At 36.8% G+C, this 23,318-nt stretch overlaps 1 protein-coding gene across 1 annotated transcript in view; it reads left to right on the forward strand.

The window, feature by feature from the left end:
- Positions 1-23,318, forward strand: part of IL1RAPL1 (interleukin 1 receptor accessory protein like 1) — a 541,156-nt gene that overhangs the window by 362,987 nt on the left and 154,851 nt on the right. The window contains exon 5 of the mRNA XM_053457345.1: positions 1,999-2,152. Coding sequence (XP_053313320.1) covers positions 1,999-2,152 — 154 coding nt within the window. The remainder of the gene's footprint in view (positions 1-1,998; positions 2,153-23,318) is intronic.

Consider the following 23,318-nt stretch of genomic DNA (forward strand, 5'->3'; position numbering starts at 1 on the left):
GAGTGCCTCACAGCTGATCCACAATTCCACAGGTCAGGGTGAACCCCAGTGTCCCCCAAGGCTGTTTAATTTAGCCAGATGCAGTGTGGCTCAGGATGGTCTCCTTGCCTCCAATAGGTGTATTATTTTAATAGGTAGATTGGTTTTAAACCTCTTCCATCTGACTGAAGATTATTACTTATCCCCTATCTCATAAAACACTGCCCTTTGGTTAACAAACAACACAAATTTTACCCATTTTAATTGCTTTTGAAAAATAGAATATAGAAACATAGAATTTGCTGGCCGATAAGAACCATTTGGCCCATCTGGTCTGCCCCTTTTTCCCGATGTAAAGGGCTCAAACACCTATCAGTCCATGTTCTCGTCCTTTAGTGGTTTAGTGTTCTCTCTTCTTTCCTCCAAGCTATACCTACAAAGATCCCTTAATCCTTCCTGATCATTTTTATCCTGCAAACCACTTAGTATTTTTGAAGCCCTTCTCTAAACTCTCTCTAATGTCTCAATATCTTTCTAGATATTAGGTTTCATGACCTGAACACAATACTTTAGTTGAGGGCCAACCAGCGATCTGTAAAGTGTCAGAACCATCCCCCTCTTCTGGCCACCATAGAACCCAGCAAACCAGCATTTTTGGCATTTTATTGCAAAGTTTGCTTACCTTTAAGTCATTAGAAATAATTACTCCTAAATTTCTCTCTTCCATTGCCACTTACAGAACCCATATATATATATATACTTATATCATATCTATATAAGGCTATTTAAACAGCTCCTCTCTGGTCTATTATTTTATTTTCCAAGTCAAAAAAAAATAATTTAGTTTGACAGAATCAAAGCCCATGCTTTTCTAATCATGCAAACCATTTATCTCCTGATATTTAACAATCCTATTCTTTAGCATGGTTTCCATTAATATGCTGACATCAGACTTGTTGGTAGTTGGCTGAGTCTTTTTCGTGCTACCGTTCTTGTGAAGTGGTACTAGAATTGCCAACTTCTAGTCTTCTAGAACTGCTTTAAATTGACACTAATCATAATGGTTAAATAAGTCTGCCAAAGGTTTTGCAAGGTACGTTTGAAGTTCTTTTAATGACTTTGGGTGTAACCCATGGGGTACCATGGAATTGTCTGTTTTTTTTTTCTTTGGAGACTTAAAATAGAACTTCTTCTTCTGTAAACACACTTGTTTTACATGTCATCACATTTCTCTTTGGCTCTCGTTGATCCCTTACCGTCACCTTCCACTGTAAAACCAAACAGAAATATTCATTTGACTCCCTTCATTTAATTATTCTTGGTTTATGTTTTCTTGTTTCACTTACATATCTAAAAAAGGTTTTATCACCCTATTTTGTTAACCTGGCAATTTTCTCCTCCATGTTTGTTTTAACGTATATAATAATGCGATTTGCGTCCCTATTCTTTGCTTATATTTGCTCCAATCTTCTTCATTTTGAGTCTGTTTATAGTTCCCAAAAGCTAGCTTATTTTCCTTCAATGTATTTGCCATATCTGCGGAGAACCACAGTAGTTTCCTTTCTCTTTTAGTCTTGCTAACAAGTTTAATGCAATGTTCTGCTGGCTTTAGCAGAACGTCTCCTAAATAGTTCCATTCCCCCTCAGCTAAAAAAATCTGAAATAGGAAAAAGCCCTTTTAGTTTGGTGCGGTATATGTGCTTTAGGAGAGTTTGGGGTTATTAAAAGTTTTTCATGTTGCTTGTGTGTTGTGATTCAACTCACATACCCTTACCAACAACCTAAAGTTACATGCACTCCCATTTACTATAAACCTCATATAAAATGGGAAGACTAGATGGTCCAAATGGTTGTTATCTGCTTTCAGATTGTACAGTTGACCTAACACATAACACAATTGACTACTCCTCTATTTACAACACCCTTCCTTTCCATGCCTGTCTCCAGCAGTGCACATTAAATGCCACTTCATTAAATATACTGTTTAATGAGTCATTGTTTTATATTTTTTTTACTCAGGAATGCAAAGCAAAAACATGGAGGCCAAGTATTATTTTTAAAAGGGACACTCTTGTGATAAGGGAAGTTAGAGAAGATGATATTGGGAATTACACCTGCGAACTGAAATATGGAGGTTTTCTAGTGAGAAGAACAACTGAATTGGCTGTAACTGGTAAGAAGGACCACACTGTTTTTTTCCCCTAAATACAGCTAAAGTTAAAAGTTTCAGTATATTCATACACCATGTAACTTTTAATACCATGATATATTTTAGTTATTGTACCAGATTTCAGCTGCAACAATGTAATACATAATAAATGTAAAGATGTGGTGGAGCTAGATATGAAAATAAATAATAAGAACAATTTTAAAAACCCAATATGAATGGGTCCACATAAACATAGATAACAGTGTAAGTAATAAAAATATGAGAAAGCACTATATTGGAAGAGAAATCTGGGGAAGGTGAATGTGAAAAAAAGGAGGGGATTACACACAGCTTGGAACTTCTCTGGTGAGGCTATGAGGAGCTATCCCTCTTCTGGGGCAGTAGCTTTGTCAGTGGACAGGGCTAGCCATGTGTATAAGGGCAACTTAAGTGAATGAGGGATAAGGGAGGGAGTGGGCATGGTCAAGCACCACTCCCCCCATTGAAAGAGGAAGGTGACTTTACCTGGAAACTATGGGTCAAACGTGGAGAGTTCCCGGGTATAGAAATGCGGGAAACAATGGCTGAGAAAGTAGAGTTTCAAGGAAAGTGCTGTAATATAACTGGACAAAGAAAAAGAGAAGGCTAGCCCCTCATTCTGTCGCAAATTGAAAGTAATGCGTTTGTGTGTACTAATACTCAAAATTGCTCTTCCCTTCACTCTTGAGGTTTCACAATAGCAGCAGCCAACCGTGTTTAACATTTTAAAATGGCATGCCACAAATAACTCGTATTTCTTTCAGTGACAGTAGTTTATTTAAGACAAGCTGAAATACATGTTAAGCTTACAATTTACTGCATAGAACATTTAAAAAAAAAATCCACAAATCCATCACTGGAGAAATACAAACATAAAAAGTTGCCACTGGGTATATTTTTTGCACTTGTTATATTTATTTCTAGAAGTAATGATAATAAAAGGAGATATGTTGATGATAATGCATTATACCCAGGTCACATATTACGATAAACTGCTTTAGACTGTGAAAACATTCAAGCAATAAATCACATTTTTTAAAGTGCATTACCTCTATGTAGTACATTAGATTTCTGCCGTACAGAGAAAAGCATTTATTTTGTGATTGGAGACAGGTAATTATTGTCTTGCTTTAAGTACAACAATAAACATCAATATGAAATTCTCACCTGGTTCTTTTAAACTAGTGATAAGTGGCGGAATCCATTTTTATTTGATTTATATCAATTTTATTGTCAATTATTAATCTTAGCACATAGTACTGGCATATAAAGCATATCCTTCAGGTCTCCAGGTGGCTTAAACTTCAATGCAATAACATATGGTTCCTTAGCACACGCTTAACATATGATCAGATGATGTCAAATGTGTACAATTAACAAAACACCTGAAATGAAATAAAAGAAACATTACATTTGTGAATTACACTGTGAAATTTTTCCTTCTGCTTTGAATGAATGCTTAAATTGCCATACTCATTGTTCATAGCATTTTGCAAAATGTTAAATCGCTGAACTAATTCAACAGCTAGTAAGCCATTGAGATTATTGTTTAGATAAAATGGTATTTAAATGAGATGCTAGAAGGAGCAATACAATGTGCTACCTTTGTATGTGGAAGACTTTCAGCCTGATTGTGAGAAAAACAGCCTGTCTTCCAGGCAATGTGATGTGAGGGATTAATCCATTATTGTATTCTTCTTGTTATTATTATTGGACATTATTATAAATTACGTTAATTAATGATGAAATACTACAAAAATTTACTCATTGAAACTCCAAACCTTTTTTATCGTACTAGATGTGATTTGACATTTGTTAAATGTTATAAAATAATCTTCTACATTTCTTTGGAATTTGAATACATAATTATAGCTGTATGAGGAAGTGTTGGCTGTCATTGGCTCATGGAAATTCAAGCCAAGGTAGAGACAGCTCAAGTGACTTTTTTATGGTCAGGATTTACGTGCTGGTGCAAATGAGTGGGGCTTAGATCTTGGACAGGTTCCCAAGCCAAGCCTGAGGTCTTGTATGACACCAATTGGTATTTGTTAAATTATTTGATAAATGATATCTGGATTTGTGCCAGTTTATGCATAACAACACGTAGGGACTAATTAAATCAGGCAGGTGAAGCGAAACCTGGTGGCGGGAGTTGTGAAGAACCCATCACCTAGATTGATAAAGTTTTAATGACTTCCTTTCCTCCATGCTTTTTATATCCAATGGTTTTTAAATTGTCATAAAATATTTCAATTTGTCTATCTACCTATATGGAACACAATATAATATACAACTGAGACTATGTAAACATACATATTCAATGGCTATCTAACAGCAGGAATGGACGAATCTCCTGTGGTGAGAACAATCAGGCTCCAGAGAATTCTGCCACTGAAACCACTAGAGACGGCCAGGAAGCATTACGACACTGTCATAAGCTTTCACTCTGTGTGAGATTATTTCTACACTTTGTAACAGCATGTGGCACCATCCAAATGCATTTCTCTATGGCTAATGCTTGCGTGATATAATTATTTGATGGAATGAAATGGAGTTTGCAAATAATTAATGATCAAGTGAGAGGGGCTTTTGTAGAAAGTACGATGTATATAAAGCAAATGTGTTTTTTTTTAAAAAAAATTAATCCAAATATTATCTATGCTGTCAATAGGGAGGACAGGTTTATAATCTAAAAAGAATAGAATAGGAAAAGACTATTGGGTCTTTCCTCTTCCCCAGTGCCCATACTATCTATCTATAGAGTTGGGGCCTTTAAGACCAATTAACCTCTTGGTGAGGCACAGAGCTTACATTATCCCCTCTCCTCAATTGTGTGCACAGCATTCGGTAGTGTAAAGGATTAACATAATGTTTTAGCCATACATGTCCTAGCTTATTGGCTAATTACTAAGTATAGGTGACACGTTACCCCCTACAAAGTGAAACCTTGTCATTTTCAATGACAAGTGTACTTTTACACAAACTGTACTCACCCCCCCCACCCCCAATGAATTATGAAACAAGAGAAACACAAGGGAAACAAATATAATATTTTGTATTCACCCATTTTTACCCAAAGGCATTATTGGATGCCCAGCATTTGCCTCTTTGCGTCGAAATTCAGTTATGAAAAACTCTTTGCTTTTAAAACTGTAAGAAAAATTGCAAAGCCATGGTATTTTTAACGGCCACAGAATACTAAAATAATTACGTAAAAATACAATTATGCACTTTAGGGTAAATTATAGCCTCCACTAGAAGTCCAATGCAGCAATAAAGTACATTTTCAAATGCAACCTATCACCTAGCAGACTACTGTGTTAACAGTTAAGAAGCACTGAATACTTTATCACATTTATGGCATGAGAATATAGTCATCTGGTGAAAGATAAAAAGTCCCAAAGCTCTTATGAGTCATTGTTAGCGATCCCTAATCTGTCATATTAATGTCTTTCAGGTAGCATGCACAGTCCCTCTTTATTTTTATACCATGACTGTAATGATTATGCTAGGCATAGCAATGGTACCAGAATAAATGACAATGTCCGTGGTAAGGTACAAGTAAAAAGAACTGTCAGAAATAAAGGAAATTAATTATTTTGGGACACGTGCTCAAATAGTTTTTTTTTTGTGTCAGGCATTGGACATGTCCTTGGTTGTTTAATCTTTTTTTACCTGCCGGATTGTTGTCAGAATAATACTTGATGTTCAGTGTTTATCTTTGTTGAGGGTCGTGTCAACATGCTGTCTCTTATGATGATGGTAAACGATCTGCTGTCCAGTGAGAAAAGACATTTTCTTTTCCCAAATGTAATTTTAAGAATACCAATATAACAGAAATCGCTCTCTCTCGCTTGTAAAATAATGAAAGAAAAACATAAATAAATGATACAAATGACTGGGTGTAGAAAACATTTAAAAACGTGTGTTATCTATATTCATCAAGTAGATGGACTGTTACCTAGAAGCAGGATAAGATATTACAGTAACCTGTACAGAACTTGAAGTGAATAAACACATTAAAAATATGTCTGAACATTATAATATGAGGTACTTTTATAGGTAGACCTTTTATAGGTAGACCAACATTTTTTAACAAAAGGAGCACATTTTTTCTGGATTTATGCACACAAAGAAAGAAAATTAATGATCATATAATAGCCACACAACAGTCCAGAACGGCCCTGGAAAGAGCTGCATGAACGGTAAGTACTGTTGCCCATAAGTTGGCAAGCGTTAGTCAGTAAGAGAAGGGCTTGGGAAGAGGGCTGGTAGATACTTACTTAAGTGAGTGAAAATCCTTTTGACCAAGTCTAACAGGTGTGTTCTCTCCTGCCCTCCCCTTGGTTTGTAGTGTAATTGCGTTTTAGGTGTTAGTGCCCTGGTACTGTGCCGAAGCAGGCCATTGGTGGGTGTGGGCTTGCTTGTGGTGCCAAGGCATTTGGGCGCTAACTGGGCCTAGTGATGGAAATCCAGTGCTAGTGGGGACACCAGTGGCTCCAACGTGTATTTATGGTCTTCTAATATCTGGGTGAAAGGGTAATATGATCTAGACTACACACATTTCATTTAATGTTCTAGAGGTTACAGATTTGTTCATGTTCCAGACCAGGGGTGTCAAACGCCAGGCTTCAAGGGTCATAAAAACTCAGAAATTCTGGATTTGCTAGCATGAGCACTGGCAGCTCACTCTAAATGGTTGAAACTGAATAAATCCTTTGTTTTCACTTGTGTTTAAAGCTTAGATTTACCTTAATACTGATTTTATCACCCCTGACCTAGACAGCATTGTGGAAGTGCTATTATTGTATAGTTATAGTGTGATCATATCAGTGGAAGGAATTGTTGTGTTGCCCAGCCAGTATCAGGGGTAGACCATTGCGGATATTTTTGATGACTTCTCCCTGTCTTCCCTCACTTTCACTTGTGATTTCCCCTGTTCTACTTCTCTTACTATTAAATAATGATTTTGTTTTGCAACAGGGTTTTCCTTCTCAATAGTGTTTTTCTTTGGTCTCCATTTAAAGATGGCCTGTTTTTAGATTTTCCTCCGCAATTGCTTTCTAGGTTAATGGCCCTTTTCTAGTATAACGCATTACCAAAAAGAAGTCCCTAAACAGGGTTCATGAACGGTAATTATTTTGTGCATTAATATAAAGGTACGCTGTATATTTTATGAAGACTAGGTTGAACGATATTTCATTTTCTCTTCTTGTATTTGAGTTCCCCAATAACAGATGGTTACCATGGAGATTTTTTTCTTCTGCAATGAAATTCTGGATTATGAAGTTAGAAAATTTAATTTAATTTTATGGATGTAAAGGACAATTTTCCCATAGTAATACTCTACACACAATTGTAAAATAAGTAAGTGAAAAGCATAGAACCAAATTGCATTCCGTAAACAATATTATTATAAATAATGAATAGTAATAAAAAAAATATCCTATGGGTCCAGTGTATTGTGTTCAGAGGTAAGCACCTCCAGGCTTTGTGACATTTGAATAAAAGTCCTGTAGAAACCAATAACGTTCACAAGTCCTGTCATAAGACTCTATTCTGCTTATATGGACACTGTGTTTCTGCTTTTGAGGTCAGTGAGGACCAGCTATGGAAATCCTCTGATTTCTCAGTACTTGCCAAGCAATCTATAACAATGACTGAGGTTTGTGCTTTTGCAGCGCACACTTCAATTATAGCCCCCACATCCATGGTCACATTGCGGTACATTTCAGTCCTCCCCTTGAGTCCTCCCCTCCCCTGGGAAGTTCAACTGATAAAATCATCTCTAAGACAGTCTGGTGCATCATGGAATGAGGGAATGGCTGCCTTCTCTGTATTTTAGTAGTAACTATTATAGCGGAAGAGAATAACATTTCAAGTAAATAAAACTAACGACACTTTCAGTAGTAACCAGTAAACAGTATAAATGGCCAATATCTCTGGGTGACTGCCCTCTCACCCGTTGAGGCAGATGCACTGGGAAGGAAATCTCAGGAGCGTCGCAAGCAGTAAAAGGAAAGCTAAGGGACCGAATGTCTTGCTCTGGGTGGAGGGGTGTAGCGTGCACCTACATCCAGGGTAAGGGTGTGTATGCATGGGCGGTGCAGCTTTTACATTTGAAAATGTTCAGCAGTACGAAGATATTTCCGACTTCTGTAACATTATTGCTTTATTGCAGTTTTGCAAAGTATTCTTCTAGAGACTGAATGACATTTGCAATAAAAAAACATAAACACTTTCAGTGAAGTTCATTTTATAACCATTATGTAAATAGCAGTGACATTTAGTTGCTCTGATCATGTCTAAAAATACAGTGATATTAATCATTAAAGTACATCTTTCAGTATCATAGACAATCACATGCATTCATGTATCTCAATAACTTCCTAAATGTTATTTCATTTATGTAGATCATTATAGTAATTCAAAAGAAAATCACTTCCCAACAAAGAACTAGTTTGGCAATCATATTCAAGATGTTGGATATCACTTATCACTGTGATTCACTAATGGAATATGCTTGTCACTTATAGTTATTTTCGCACCTTTTTCTTTATTACTGTAGAAGAGTTTAAATAAAAATTGCCATGAAAATATTCTTATCAAAAAATGGAAAACTATTACAATATTGGAGGCTGTGAGTTGGCCTCTTTTAAGCAATAATTTATCGACCGTGACTCATATCTTTTTTTTCTTACAATTGTTCGTTTTAGGTATATATATATATATATATATATATATATATATATATATATAGAGGTAGGTAGTAAATGCGTGCTTTGCATTGTGGGATTTTTAGTTTATCAACAGATGATGGACGTTGCTATAAACTTATTTACCAGATGAAAGAAACAGCGAAACATATTTTGTATCTCATTACAGCAAATTTCAAATGATCGAATTTCAATTATCACTCCAGCCAGGTGCACTTTAACACGTTAATGTCCCCATAGATGTAAAAGTATGTTCACAAAACAGATGACAGGATGTCCCATTTGATGTCCAGGGCTGGCCCAAGACATTGTGCTGCCTGGGGCGAAGTGTGAAATGCTACCCCCCCTTCCACTCCAAAGTGAGTGCTGACGTGCCTCCTGATATCACCGCGCTCTCCGGGAAACTCACGCCCATCTTGCCCCCCGAGAGCTGACCTCCAATCACGAAGGAGAAGACGCTCTGCACAGAGTGCATTAGGTCCATAGACCGCAGGACCGCAAACAAGTTAATAATAGGTAACAGGCTGCGACGTCCAAAAGCATTTCTTGGGGCGGCAAAAGGCCGCCTCTTCAAAAGTGCCGCCTGGGGCAATTGCCCCACTCTGCTCCATAGCAGGGCCGGCCCTGTTGATGTCCCAGTACATCCAATCTTTTTTTTGCAGCAGGCTAACAACAACCTGGACTAACTCCTGTCAGCAGAAGGCAGCATGGCACCCTGATGAAAGACCTGGCGTGATGGCTTTTGGCCACCATTATGTTGTGGATGCCCGATCATACGATATCAAATATCACTGGCATCCACAAGATTTGAGCAATATCCCATACAGGATCTCAACCCATTTTGCACAATAACAACAGCTATACTAGTGTGACTCAATACATTTTATCCCTACCATTGGATGTAGAAATTAATAAAACAACAACTTTGTCTACCCTCAAGCCTTTTAGGCCAGCAGTATTAAGAATATAGGGTACCATGTTGTGTTGTTCAACAATGTGTTGTATTACCATAACTGGGGACTTAATATAATATACCTTAAGGCAAATGATAATATTCAATCTAATATGCAATTGTTTTGACAACTATACACAAAGTAATATCGTTTTCTCAAACTGCATGTCTGTTAAGAATAATATACTCAGAGTTTTGGCTGACTTCATCATGAATGAATAATACTTTTTCAGTGGTTCGTGTTGTGCACAACAACATGACAATAAGTATTAACAGTCTGTTAAAGTTATCATTTTAAAGTAAAGACTATCAGCCTCTCACTTTCAGATTATGACTGCATTAGTCTTTCAATTAATATGCCCATAGATGTGATTAGTTAAGCAGTACTATAACGCTGAACATATTGCATTGTGGCATATAGAAATGTGCCATGCTATACATAATTGCTCATTGGAAGTACAATTAAACCAGCAAACAATGAACGTGTTGTGCGGCAAACACATTCTGGAGCATATTACTGTTGCTTAGGAACTGTAAGGAATGTAGAACTACATTTTCAGATAATCAGAATTCAACTTTTTTATGCTATTACGGAAACAGTGATACCCATCAGAAATTTTCGTAACATAGTTTGTAAGCAACACAGGTAGCGCAACTGGTGGGAAATTGGTTAACATGAAGAAATTAAGTCTGAGAATACAAAATACACCAAAACATTCACATCTGCATCAGAATAAATACTATATATATATATATATATATATATATATATATATATATATAGCCCACATAGTAACCAAGTAACGCTCCCCATTAAGATAGCACTATTGCTTCAGAACTCTTGGCAAGACCGTGGAGATTTCAAATGGAATGTAGCATAATCACACGTGTTTGGCCTGACCTTGTGAGTCTTCGGTGAATGCACTTTATATGCGAGCACCGCACCGCATCTAAGTTGTGGTGCGATAAACAAGGGTTGGTGCAAATGGAGAAGAACATGTATTCTTACGACCCATGAAGGCACAGATTAATAGTGTATGTGCCTGTCATTTGGGTTTGTTTACTAAAACAGCAAGTTGTCAGTCGAGTGGAGGGTTAAGGTGCATGCGCTCAACCTTTAATGAATAGACTCAGATGTGATTTTGAGTACATTTTTATTTTCAGTTCACATGAAGTTGTGGTTTCGTTCCGTAAAGCCTTTTATATTGGACTATAAATGAAGGGGGAAGTATTATAAACAACAGAACAATCATATGATCCTAAAACATTGTTATGATTTTGATCTGATTTTGGTAAATCTGCATCATTGTTTATTTTCCGACACGTTAAAAGTTATCAGATAGCCAACGAACAAACACAACAGATTGAGCCGATTGCCAAAGCCATGTAATTAGCTGCTAGGTGCCAGGCCTTTACATGCAGTGCTTGTGATTACCCACAGGGCCCATCAATAATGGAGGTGTTAAATGATTCATTTTTAAGATAAGTGATCACCGTACAGCGGCTTCTGACACACAAACTGTTGTCTTCGGCTGTACCATGAGGTCCGCCATATATCTGTTTTTCCTGTACTGACTCTAATTGGAAGGTTACAGCACATAAAACATTGCATTGCAGTTTAAATAGATGAAGCCAGCCTTTGCAGGCGATATTGTAAAAAGCCCCAATATGCATTATTGATTTATCTATCACTGTAATTTATTATGTAAACCCCTGTCTGAACAAAGTAATGTAACCTAATTCTGTTACATATTATTAAATATATATATATATATATATATATATATATATATATATATATATATATATATATATATATATATATATATATATATATATATATATATTCATATATTACTTTTACTTGCTTGGACCCTTTCCGTTGTACCATGGTTTTAGGCAACTAAAAGATTACTTATACATACAGTGCAGAATAATTAAAGTATTCTGACAAACTGACTAAATGTTTATAGTTTTGTTTTGTTTTTTAACACGTCATCTACATTAGACATTTTGAAATATATTAAAAGCATATCAATCAATGACAAGTATAACAGATAAGGCCATTTTCTGTAGAATGGACCATTAAAGTTGTTGTTCTTCCTTGATTGCTGAATTTCACACGGTTGTAACCAAATGCAGCATTGGAAACATCGTTCCTATAACTGCTGAAAGGACAACAACTTACCCAGAATATCCTTTTTAATTAGATAACACTTTACCTCATTCATGATTTTGGCGGGAACGCTTGTCATGTAACACAAAAGAAGAACTGCTAGGTCATTGTCATAGAATTAAAAAGACAAAGCCTCTTAAGAGTTTCTGTGTTGTTTTTGTTATGCGATTAAACCTTTAAAGCAAGGAATACAAGGTTTATTTGCTAAAAAAATATTAGAATGCAGTCAATGTTTGTCTAAAGGGAACAGAACATTTACATTCTTGAAAGCTTATGTTTAACTCTACCTTTTTTATAAATATGTTGACCAATAAGATAAAAAATACAGTGAAAATATCCATTAGAGATGTATTGAGGTATGCAATGTATTGTTGAAGTGTGCAATGGCTGAGACTCGGTTATTTGTCATGAGGAGTGGTCTAGGCATAAAAGCTTTATTTTTAACAAAACAATAACAAAACAAACAAGAATTAAAGAGAAACCTCCGGATATTCATAATGCATTTGTTCATTCTTTTCCCCTCACCCTTCCTTTCCTTAGCTTAATTAAACTTGGCCTAGATCAAACTTAAACTTGGCCTAGATCTTTTGAGATGTCATCTAATAATCAAGGGAGAGAGGAAGAGTGGAAAAGGAGAGAGAAGATGAAGTCAGAGAAGAAATGAGGAAACAGAAAAAGAAGGGAAAAGAGAGGAGGGATAGAGAGAGACAGAGAGAAAAGGAGGGAAAGAGAGAAACATAACTTATTATCTTTAAGATAGCTGTGTTTCTGCCTCTGTAGTGTAGTGTAAAGGTATCTGAAGTATGAGTTCACTAAACTGTAACAGGTGTCACAAAATATTTTGCCCCTAGATGCTGCTGCTTAAAGTACATTTTTTTAAGATGACCAGGAGGTGGCATTGCATTGAATTTCATTTTGAAATGAAAAAACTCCCAAACTGCATATGAACCAAAAGGTTAAGAAGCCAAATTCATTATCTGAAAGCATATACATAAAAAATGATATAAAAAATGTGTCCAAATCAATACTGCATAAGTCTAGTCCAAAATGGTTATTTATGAATTAGTGGTACAAAGTTTGAAAATAGTGTCATTACCTTCACATAAGGAGCCTCACATAAATTTCTCTAGCTGAGTAGCGTGTTTCATGGGTTTTTCTCGGTGATAAGATCTTTCTAATCTTGTGTAATACAAAAAACAACTTTATTAGGGTAAGAAGCGCAGACAGTTTTTGTTTCTTGTATACATTGTACAGCCAATACACTCTTTCTTGCAGCATGCTTACACCTGTTTGGTAGGCCTCGTATTACACATTTGTATTATTTGAGCCTGAGACTAGCTTAGCGCACCGACATTTTTTCTTTTCCCTGTTTGCACATATTTGAGGTTGTTGGCTCCTCATCAGTCTGGTTGCAGCTTGCTGTCCAGGGGTTAATGGGGAGGAGGTTTCATTGCACCTCCCTCAACACATTAATAAGGTTTTGGTAGCAGTATAAACTGCTTTGTGTGCCCACTATGTAGGAGGTGAGAGTAGGTTCTCACCCTATTGAGAGTGTGCCTTGACGTGGCGGGTGAGCTTAATTATGCTTTGGCCAATTCATATAACCAAAACCTCTCATTTATATTATGTTTACATATTTGTTGCCAACTTTATTAGGGTAAGAAGCGAAGACAGTTTTTGTTTTTTGTTTTTTGTATACATTGTACAGCCAATACACTGTTTCTTGCAGCATGCTTACACCTGTTTGGAAGGCCTCGTATTATACATTTGTATTATTTGAGCCTGAGACTAGCTTAGCGCACCGAAATTTTTTCTTAATATTGTGTAATAAAAGAAACAGTCGCTGCTTTGTGTGTAATTTCTTACTTATAGAAAGAATATTTCCCTGTTCGCTTTGTTTATCACTAAGAGTGTTGTTACAGCAAGTATGGTCCCTCTATTTTAGAAGACATACGAACAGTATAGATCAAAACAGAAATAAAACAAATGCAACAAAAATGCAATGTAAAAAAAAGAAACAAAAACTATAGGTTTTGGACAGTTGAAATCATATAAAACAATATACAATTGTTAGCATGTCATTTTATGTGATATTTTGCAATAACAAAAAAAAAAATCCCCTTTTCGACTTTGGTGCCCGTTGAGGTTAGTATAGTGCTCTTCAACGTAATTATTTTGTAGCATATTCAGAAGTTGATATTTTAGGATACAAAGTGCGTTTGTGAACAACAATATGTTCTGATGAGATAATGTTCTTTGGAAATATCCAATTTGAATTTGTGGGTTTATACTTGTTTAAATAATAATGTATATTACCAAGCAGAATATTTTATTTTAAAGCCCAGGGATAAGTCCATAGTTGGCAATAGTGTGGATATGGAAGGTGAACATTTTTCATAAAAAAAGTAAATGTTTGCTAAAAAGCTTTGTCCCTTTACATAAAGGAGCTTCCTCTTTGTTTGAATAGTCATCCGCAAGTAAGCTAGTTAAATGTTTTATATCAATACTCACGCATTTAGCTGCCTGAACACAAATTAAACACAACCAATTCAAACCGTTTTACATACTAGGTCTCACACCTCTATAACTCTGAATTGCTATTCTCCTGCCCTCTTGGTTTAGTTTGCATGTGTTCATTCTGAAGGTGTCCTATGGCATTATTACTGTGGTCTAATACTTTATGGAGGACACAGATCAGATATTTATACTCTAGTTGCAAGAGCTTCAGAGTAACCATGATTCCATGTGGCTATATGGCGGCGCTTGTGGTGACTTACTCTCCCCTGATTGAAGGTTCATGGAGATGACGTCACAGCAAGCTCCAGCATTTCCCCCCGAGTCCAAGTGAGGGCAATGTGACGGCACTTTAGGTGACTTCCTCTCCCCTGATTGGAGGATTGTGGAGAAGAAGTTCCTGCTGGGTTAAGCCTGCTGGGGGATGCGGATGAAGATAGAAGAGAAAAAATAAAATATAGACGACGACAACGAAGAAGAAGATGAGGTTGGCAGAGAAGATAGAGAAACATTTAGAACGTGAACAAGAGTAAGAGAGAGTGAGTGAATGCAGGCACCAGGCAATGAATTTTATTCCTGAATTAAAATACCTTCAGACTTTTGGCCAAACCGAATTGGCAGGAAACGAAACGAAAAAATTGTACAAATCATGTATATATACAGTATATATGTTTTAGATAACTATAGATAACCATAGCCATGATTCACTGTGTTACTGTGGGATAAGATAATTTATTGGTAGGGGGATTAAAAGAAATTGTAAAGTATACATTTTAATCAATCATTTTAATTGACTGCCTGGTATCCATAAACATTCCAAGTATGTGACAAGGCGGCTATAAGTAGACTGACACTTGCTGAGGTCCAAAAGTTGCACCTGGGGTATTGTACTTCAGGACCTAGCTATTAACATAAATGCAGATTAAGTCATATGATTAACTGAACCATAAATTGGCAAAGTGACAGTTCGAATCCCCACAGCAACCTATTCAAGCCGTCCAGCAAATTTTACTCGAACGGGAATCTTGCAAACTCAGCTTCTACTTTAGAAGGCTGTAGATTTAGAACATTACATGCTTGCGAACAATTAGGATATCATATATTTCTCTGTTTCAAAGAAATGTGTATCTGTCATATTTTGCAGTGCTGTACAACGGGTGAAGAGATAATTTCATCATCAGACATTTTTTTATTTATTTAATGTATTCATCCATTTAATGTAAAAAAAAAAAAACCATGTTGGTCAGTCTTTGGCCTCAATCCATCCATGATTCATTGTATGTTTTGGAAGTATTCTTGTTTTTAACCAACCACAATGTGTTGTTTTAGACTAAATAATGGTAAGTTTTTGTCCATCCTTATCTCATTCTGATTTCATTACTGTGCATTTTTATTATTTATTGATTTATATATTACCATCATATTCAGCAGCAGTGTACTATGGGTAAACATGATGACGCAAGTAGTGTATCACATAACAATTTGGACTTATAGAAAGAGGGCCGTGATAAAATGGACTTACAATTCAGAAATTCTGAAATAAGCATGTTTCTGATATTTTAAAAATGTTATCATATTTTTCAAAGAACGTTTAAAGTCAGCTAGAGAGATTCAGATGGATACTTTTCTAGCCCATACTGCTGCTCCCTGCACCGTTGGCTGCAATGGCTTTTAAGCACAGTAAAAAATACTATGACACATCATGTGATTTTGGCAGTAAATTCAGTGAAAACAACAGAAGTTAAAATAGGCTATGCTTGGGTAACAGGTGTGAAGTGCACCACTAAAGCTAATTGCGGCGAGCAAATCCATAACAGAAATGTGATCTTCAAAACCGTTATACGTATGTTCTATCCTTGGAATGGTTAAACAAATGTGTAAATGTCAAACTCAGTTTTTTGTTAGGAAAAATAGCAAAGAGGAGATAAAAATACACACATTACGGATTTTGTTTAAAAAAAAAAGTTTTTAATGTGTTTCTATCCACTGTAAATGTCTAAGGGCTACTGACCAATCAGAGATAAGCACATTATCTACTTTTGTTTTTCACCTGGTAAACATCCACAGGGCATACATCATTAGCAACATAATTAACTCCAAGTGATCCCTAATCGTTAAATACCCACATCTCAATTTGGTGTATCTATCCACAGGTTGGTCCACGGTGATTTAGAGCCCAATACTTTAATCCATCTTCTATAAGAGAAACATTCATTTGCAAGAGACTTTATAACTACATTTCTGTAGGGCTGGATCATTTGTCACTGACATACAAAGTACTTTACTAGGTACTAGCACTTTGTATTTTACGGTGTTTGTCTCTCAGTTTAGAAACTTGATCAGTTCCCCCAAAAGGCATTGTTATCGGGCAAAAACATATTTTACACAAAGAAATATTGTTCAGAAACAGATATGTGAAAGTTCCAATAGCTTGAAAGAGCTAAAGATATCAAGGGCATAGTCTTATTCCATCCAGCAAAGGACAGCAACAATGCCACCGAAATGCCAACATAAAATAGACGTGACCAATATAAAACTGTTTACAAGAAGGGGTTTTTTTGTGAATAATTTGGAAAATGTGTAGACCCCCCCAAAAAGATAATATTTTCTATTGACTTCCTTTAGAATACTTCCCAATATATAGCAAATTCTCATGATATACACTGGTGAGGATCTTAGCAAGAGGACAGGGTTGAGAGATCTGAGCAATGGAGCCACATATAACAATATATGTTAACTAAGACTAAAACACAACTCACAAATTCACTAAAGGCAGCTTGTATTTGCATCCACAACTTAACTGTAGGAGAGGTGAGATGAAAAAAAGCAAGCAGTTTTCAGATTAATTCAAGGGGGTTGTGAGGTGAGTTCCAAGTCCCCCATCCCATGCGTGAAAAAGGAATATACAGTGGTCCACAGGAAACCTTCTAAACTAAGGCAGGGCTGACTTTTAGTCCCCCCTTCTACCCACACCATGTGTGATGGGGGTATAGCCTCCAAGTATGCCCCTCTGCCACCCCAGTCCTGGTGGGATTGGGAATTATAATGAATTTTTTAAAACTTTTTGTAGGCATCCCCCACAATAATAAGCACCATGTTTACTGAGACACCAAACCAGGTGGTCCCTGGGACGAAAGCTCTTTTTGACCAAATGTTAATTTGCCTCTGCATCTCTTACATTTTTTTTTAATGTATATTCAAATCCAATTTTCTATATGTAACAGGTCACACATGCAGTTATCATGAATGGAGGTCACAGTGCTGCCACTGAAGTAGAATACTGAGGTGGAATCCAAAGGCCGGAGCCAAAGTTCATAAGAACGGACACAGACTGCTGACAAGCTAGGCCAGGATACCAGTTGTCCAGGAACAATGTAAACAAAGAACTACACAGTTTAGATGATGTCAAGATGAATGGATTCACGAAGATAGGACACAGAACACAGTGAGAGATCAAAAACTAGTCAGTCAGTCACTGCAGACACATGAGGACAAAGTAACATCAGAATGGGCATACACAGAGACTCTGCATCAAAGAGCAGGAATTAACAATTCTACGATCAAGGACATAGGGACATTCTTTTCTGGATTAGTTAAACTATTCTTAGATACCTAGTTTATGACAAACCAAACATCTCATCATAATATAACGGTAAAATAAACAAACATATTACCCCCAGAGATTATTAAAACACACACACACACACATATATATATGGTCACTTGTGTCCACCCTGATGCTAAGGGATCATACTTTTTCTTGCATGATGATCTGGGGGCATGTTGCCATTTTCTGTTTTTTTGGCATCAATCAAATGTCAATTTTACAATTATATTACTATTAGAGAAGATGATGATAGGCAGGAGACTAATACATTGTGGGAATATAAACAGGCATAGGGTAGATATTAAGCTTTCCTCACTATAGGACCTGACCAAAGACTGATAGGGGTTTACCCCTTACATCAGGAAAAATGGGCAGACCAGGTGGGCCGAATGGTTCTTATCTGCCGTCAAATTCTATGTTATTCTAGATAAATGTCATTGTGTAAAGATAAGGCTTTTCTCTTTAACAGAAGTCTTGCACATATACTTCAACACCGTTGGTGAGGAGGTAAGGGAAAGCTACACTACGCAAACTAATTTTTGTTTGTGGCAATCACTGCATACAACCCACAGAATGGCACAAAAAACCCATAAAGTACATATTTGACATTCTGAGCCCAGTTTCTCAGCTATGAACTACATACATAGCCAGTACTCTAAAGGTATATTGCCTGTTTTCACCAACTTGCTGGACCATGGTGGGCTACATCCACCATTTTCCAAGCAGCCCCAAAAACATATTATCATTAAGTCAATTGTTTTTTTCCTATGTAGTAATTCAACCTTGGATTCTTCAAAGAATTCCTCCCTTGCACTTAAGCAGTTATATAAGGAATGCATATTCTGAATTTCCCAGGCTTCAATGATCTCACTCTCTAGGGAATGGAATACTTATTCACAAAAGACCTGAAGAATTATGTGCATTATTCTGTTTCTGGATTTGAAACATGAATATTTCCTTTTCATCTCTTTTTTTTTTCTGACTGTTACCTGGATGCAAGCCGCACAGTCATACTATTGTATATGTTTGGCTGTGAGAAGATAAGAAGATATTGAGGAGGGGGGGGGCGTGAAGTTTTAGCTCAGTACAGTTCATCTCATTGTGTTATATTATCTTTCTTCCTGTTTCAAATGTCTGTATTCTCTGGCGTAAAGGACTTGCACATGCATCCAACCGGGCATACCTCATCTCCAAAAACTATATTGTTGGTGAAATAGCAACTTTTTACCCTACTTCAAAGATCAAGCATTACTTCACAGATTCCTTCTAAAAGCATGATAGCATTCTTTGATCTCCATATGAGCAGCACAGCCGATGATTAGCTTTGACAAAGAAGTAGATCTCTACTGCTTGCCAATGCGTGCGTGAGACTGAATAAAGGCTGATGTTCATTATCATTGTTTTGTAACCAGGCAGAGTGCTTCTTTTGTCAAGAGCTGGTTAAAGACTCTTTAAAATCAGTTGACTCCAATATCCTTCAAAGGATACCTATGATTTTTGCAACATAAGTAACTCACATGGCATTTTACTTGTTAAAAAATGCTCTCACACTGCCCTCCAGCTGCAGTACCAAATATACACAAACTTTTATATAAACGTGTATATATATATATATATATATATATATATATATATATAATGTATACATGTATTGCTGTTCTTGATTGGTCAGTGATAATAATAACACAATAATAATTAAATAGGTATTTAAAACTTTGGAAATCAGCTCATGTTAATATGAATTGTAATGTAAAGATAAAGGTTAAATACAGAAAGTTTTGTATTAAGTACCATTGTGATTTTTATGGCATTGTATACAAAAATAAGAATGATAATTATAATATGATATATATGAGTCAGCTACTGGCCATCACCCCATTAAGTGCAAGAACAATTACCAACAGCTAGTGACTAGTTCTCAATGGTACAATGACTTTTGACAATCAGTGTATATGCTTACCTTGTGCATTTTTTCTTATTTTGTTTCTAGCTGTACAATACATTTTTTGGTGCCAAAAACCTTAACATAATTATGTTATCCAAATGTCTCTCTTAATCAATGGCCCAGAACTTCTGCATTTTTGAGCTGTGAGTTCTGTGGAAAAACACATTAGCCACCGAGCAAGCACAAAGTAGGCATGGGCAGAGCTTTGTGTGATGTCCATGCCTGAGAGCTGCCCAGGTTTCTCCCAAAGTCTCTGGGTGAAGAGCTGCCCTCTGTGTCACTGTCCTTTTTGTCTGGGCAAGAGAGTTATGTTTAGGCAAGCCTACTCCCCATCCTGTACCCCTCCAATTCTAACCCATGTAATGATTTGTGTGGCTAGCCTCATCTCTTGCACATCTAGCCACATGCCTTGAACATACCTAGCCCCACCAATGGTGATATTATAACACCAAAATATAATGTGGCCAAACCTAGCAAACTGCTTTTGTAATAACTATTGTGCAGGGGGGGGTCTTGTGTTAGAAAACAACCTGGAAGCCTGGCAACCAGCTGTCAAAGCCAGTATAACAGAGTATGACTTTGTTTATAGAGGCAGTTGCATACCTAGTGCATTTGACATCCAGGACTGATAATTTCTTCTAGGTGGCTTTTACACTTGCTCCTGCACCCAGAGTGAGCCTGGCATTTGTGTCGTCTGGGATTTTATTTTGCTGCCCCCACCGCTAGTAAATAAAAAACACTCACTGTAATACTTACACATACATACACACACACTCCCTCCCCACTTACTCTAGGCTCACCCCTGACACCGTATGCTGTTGAACATCCTCATGCTAACACCATTCATCATTCACCAAACACTCTAACAGTGTACATGCATAGCTACACACACTTACTTTCTCACCCTCCCCTCATCTTACTCTATCTTCTCTCTCACCGTGTCCCCTCTCTCATTCACCATCACCTCAATTTCCATTTTCTCTAACACCTTCTCCTTTTCTGTTTTCTCCTACCCTGCCCTGCCCTCACAGCTTTCCCTCTCTCTCCATTGCATCTCTCCCTCTCCTTCACCCTGTTACCATGGTGCCCGGGAGGAAGGCTAGTGCAAGCATGGGGCTAGGATTTGATCGGTGCTGCATCTTTCCCCTGATTCAGGTGGCTGTCGATACTAAGACTGGCCCTCATGACAGTGCCCTGTCCATGGCAGCAGGCATCCAGGCACATATCGAAGATTGCTCCAACCACCGTGGCCTAGGTACCCCACTTTATGAAGACGGTAGCTTCTTAACACCTAGAAAGCCATTTGTTGGTTTTCCCTACTGTAAGCAGTAATTGCAATTTAGGCAAGGTTATTTTTTTTTAACAAAATATTATTCATATTCATATTATTCAGATACATTTGATTGGATAACAGCTTATTTTACTAAAAAGTAATGACATGACACAAAAATTATTTTTTTTTAACCCTTTCAGTACCAACCAATTATATGATCAGTAATTGTCATCATATAGGTCCCTCTAAATAAAACATAAAGTGGGACATGATTTTCTTGGACTGCATCTTTAAAGCCTGCCCTAAAATGTTGTTCATATTGCCCAGAAAGGCATTCCTTGATTGTTCTTGAAGTCACATGATTGTGCTGAGAGAACTGATTTTCTCTGATCTGCTGACAACATCCAAAAATAAAAATTTTGTACTTTAATCCTTAAATTTGTAGTGGTAAAGACAAAATGTGTATATATTTATATTTAGATTATACATATATATTCTGTCTTGACTTTAAGTCAAAGATGTAGGAGAAATCAGTTTGTTTATATTATGAGTTATTAAATTACTTATAAGTATTCAGAATAATTAGAGACTCTTAGACATGCTATTGCGACATGGTACACAGCCCTCTATACTCTATCAGTTGTTCCTTATTAGCATTTAAAGATACCGGTAATTGTTTTAAAGGACATTTCACCTCTGCCCAACTTTCTTACAAGATCATTGTTAATGTAATTAGGTCGGTCTTTGTCCTCACTATACCAATTGCCTGATAAGGCAAAGTATTTTTTAAGCCAGAAACCTTCTGTTTAAGCATGATAGGAATGTGGAAATGAATACTGTACTGTTAAGCTGTTTTATTATTATACTAGAAGACAAATGTGCGTCACTTTATCCATTTTATTACGATAATGACATTAGGCACTATAGCCTCACCAGCAATATAAATTATTAGTGAAACATAATAAAAATCCAGTAGTTTAACTGTACAGGTCACAGCGGATAATGTCTCTAGTCCAGAGTCCTAAGGGAGCCTGATGGTTCTTAACCCTTTTGCCATTAGTCCCTGGCTTCGTATGGGATAAAGAATATATCCAGTGGTCAGATCTATAAGTTGATGTTGTAAACAGGGCCATTTTCTATAGGGCCTCTCTGGGAGCCCCTGCTTTGCAATTTCTAAAAGCTCTTTTACTTCAGCCCTCCTTAGCATCTCAGTAGCCATTGTTTCTCATATGATGCTTGTATCCCCCTCTCCATTTCAATCTATTCAAATTACCTTATGACTTTTAATAGCCTTACATTATTTTAACACCATTGCTGCTTAGGGACCTGTGTAACACTTGGGCCCCTGTCAGGTACTTGTTTAGGCGTGTCTTTAAAACAGCCCTAGGCAGAGAGAAAGACCAGCATCAACTGTGATCATGAGACTTGCAGTTGAGAAAGCTTGGCCCAATTAGTCTCTTATTTGCCACTAAACGCTAGAGATTGGCCTGAGTTCCCCTTCCTGCACTTGTTCTGCCAGATATGGAAACTTTGAGCTGTAGCTGCCAACAGTCCTTAGGGTAGCCCCGGCAACCACGCTTATATGAGCTGTTGGGGTATTTTGTGTGGTGGAACATTTTGTCATATTATAAGATAACGGCCATAACAAGGGTATATGTTTGTGTGGTCTGATGCTCCTGTGTGGGGCATTGTAAAGCTAGCAAGTATTTTGCCAAAGCCTGGAATATAATCCTGTACACCTGTATTAGTTATAGAATATAAATGTCAAAAATACAAGGTATTTTTAATATAACAACAATCATCTGTTCTTTAGCAGGTCTGAAAATTAGGCAAATACTACCTCACATGAACAACAACACATGACATATTACACTGTGTCATGATTTATTCAACAAAAATAAAGCCAAAATGGAGGAACCATGTGTAAAACATATGTACACCTTACAATTGAATAGCTTGTAGAACCAC

Source organism: Spea bombifrons, chromosome 2, assembly GCF_027358695.1.
Source record: "Spea bombifrons isolate aSpeBom1 chromosome 2, aSpeBom1.2.pri, whole genome shotgun sequence".
In the NCBI taxonomy this organism is placed as follows: Eukaryota; Metazoa; Chordata; class Amphibia; order Anura; family Pelobatidae; genus Spea; species Spea bombifrons.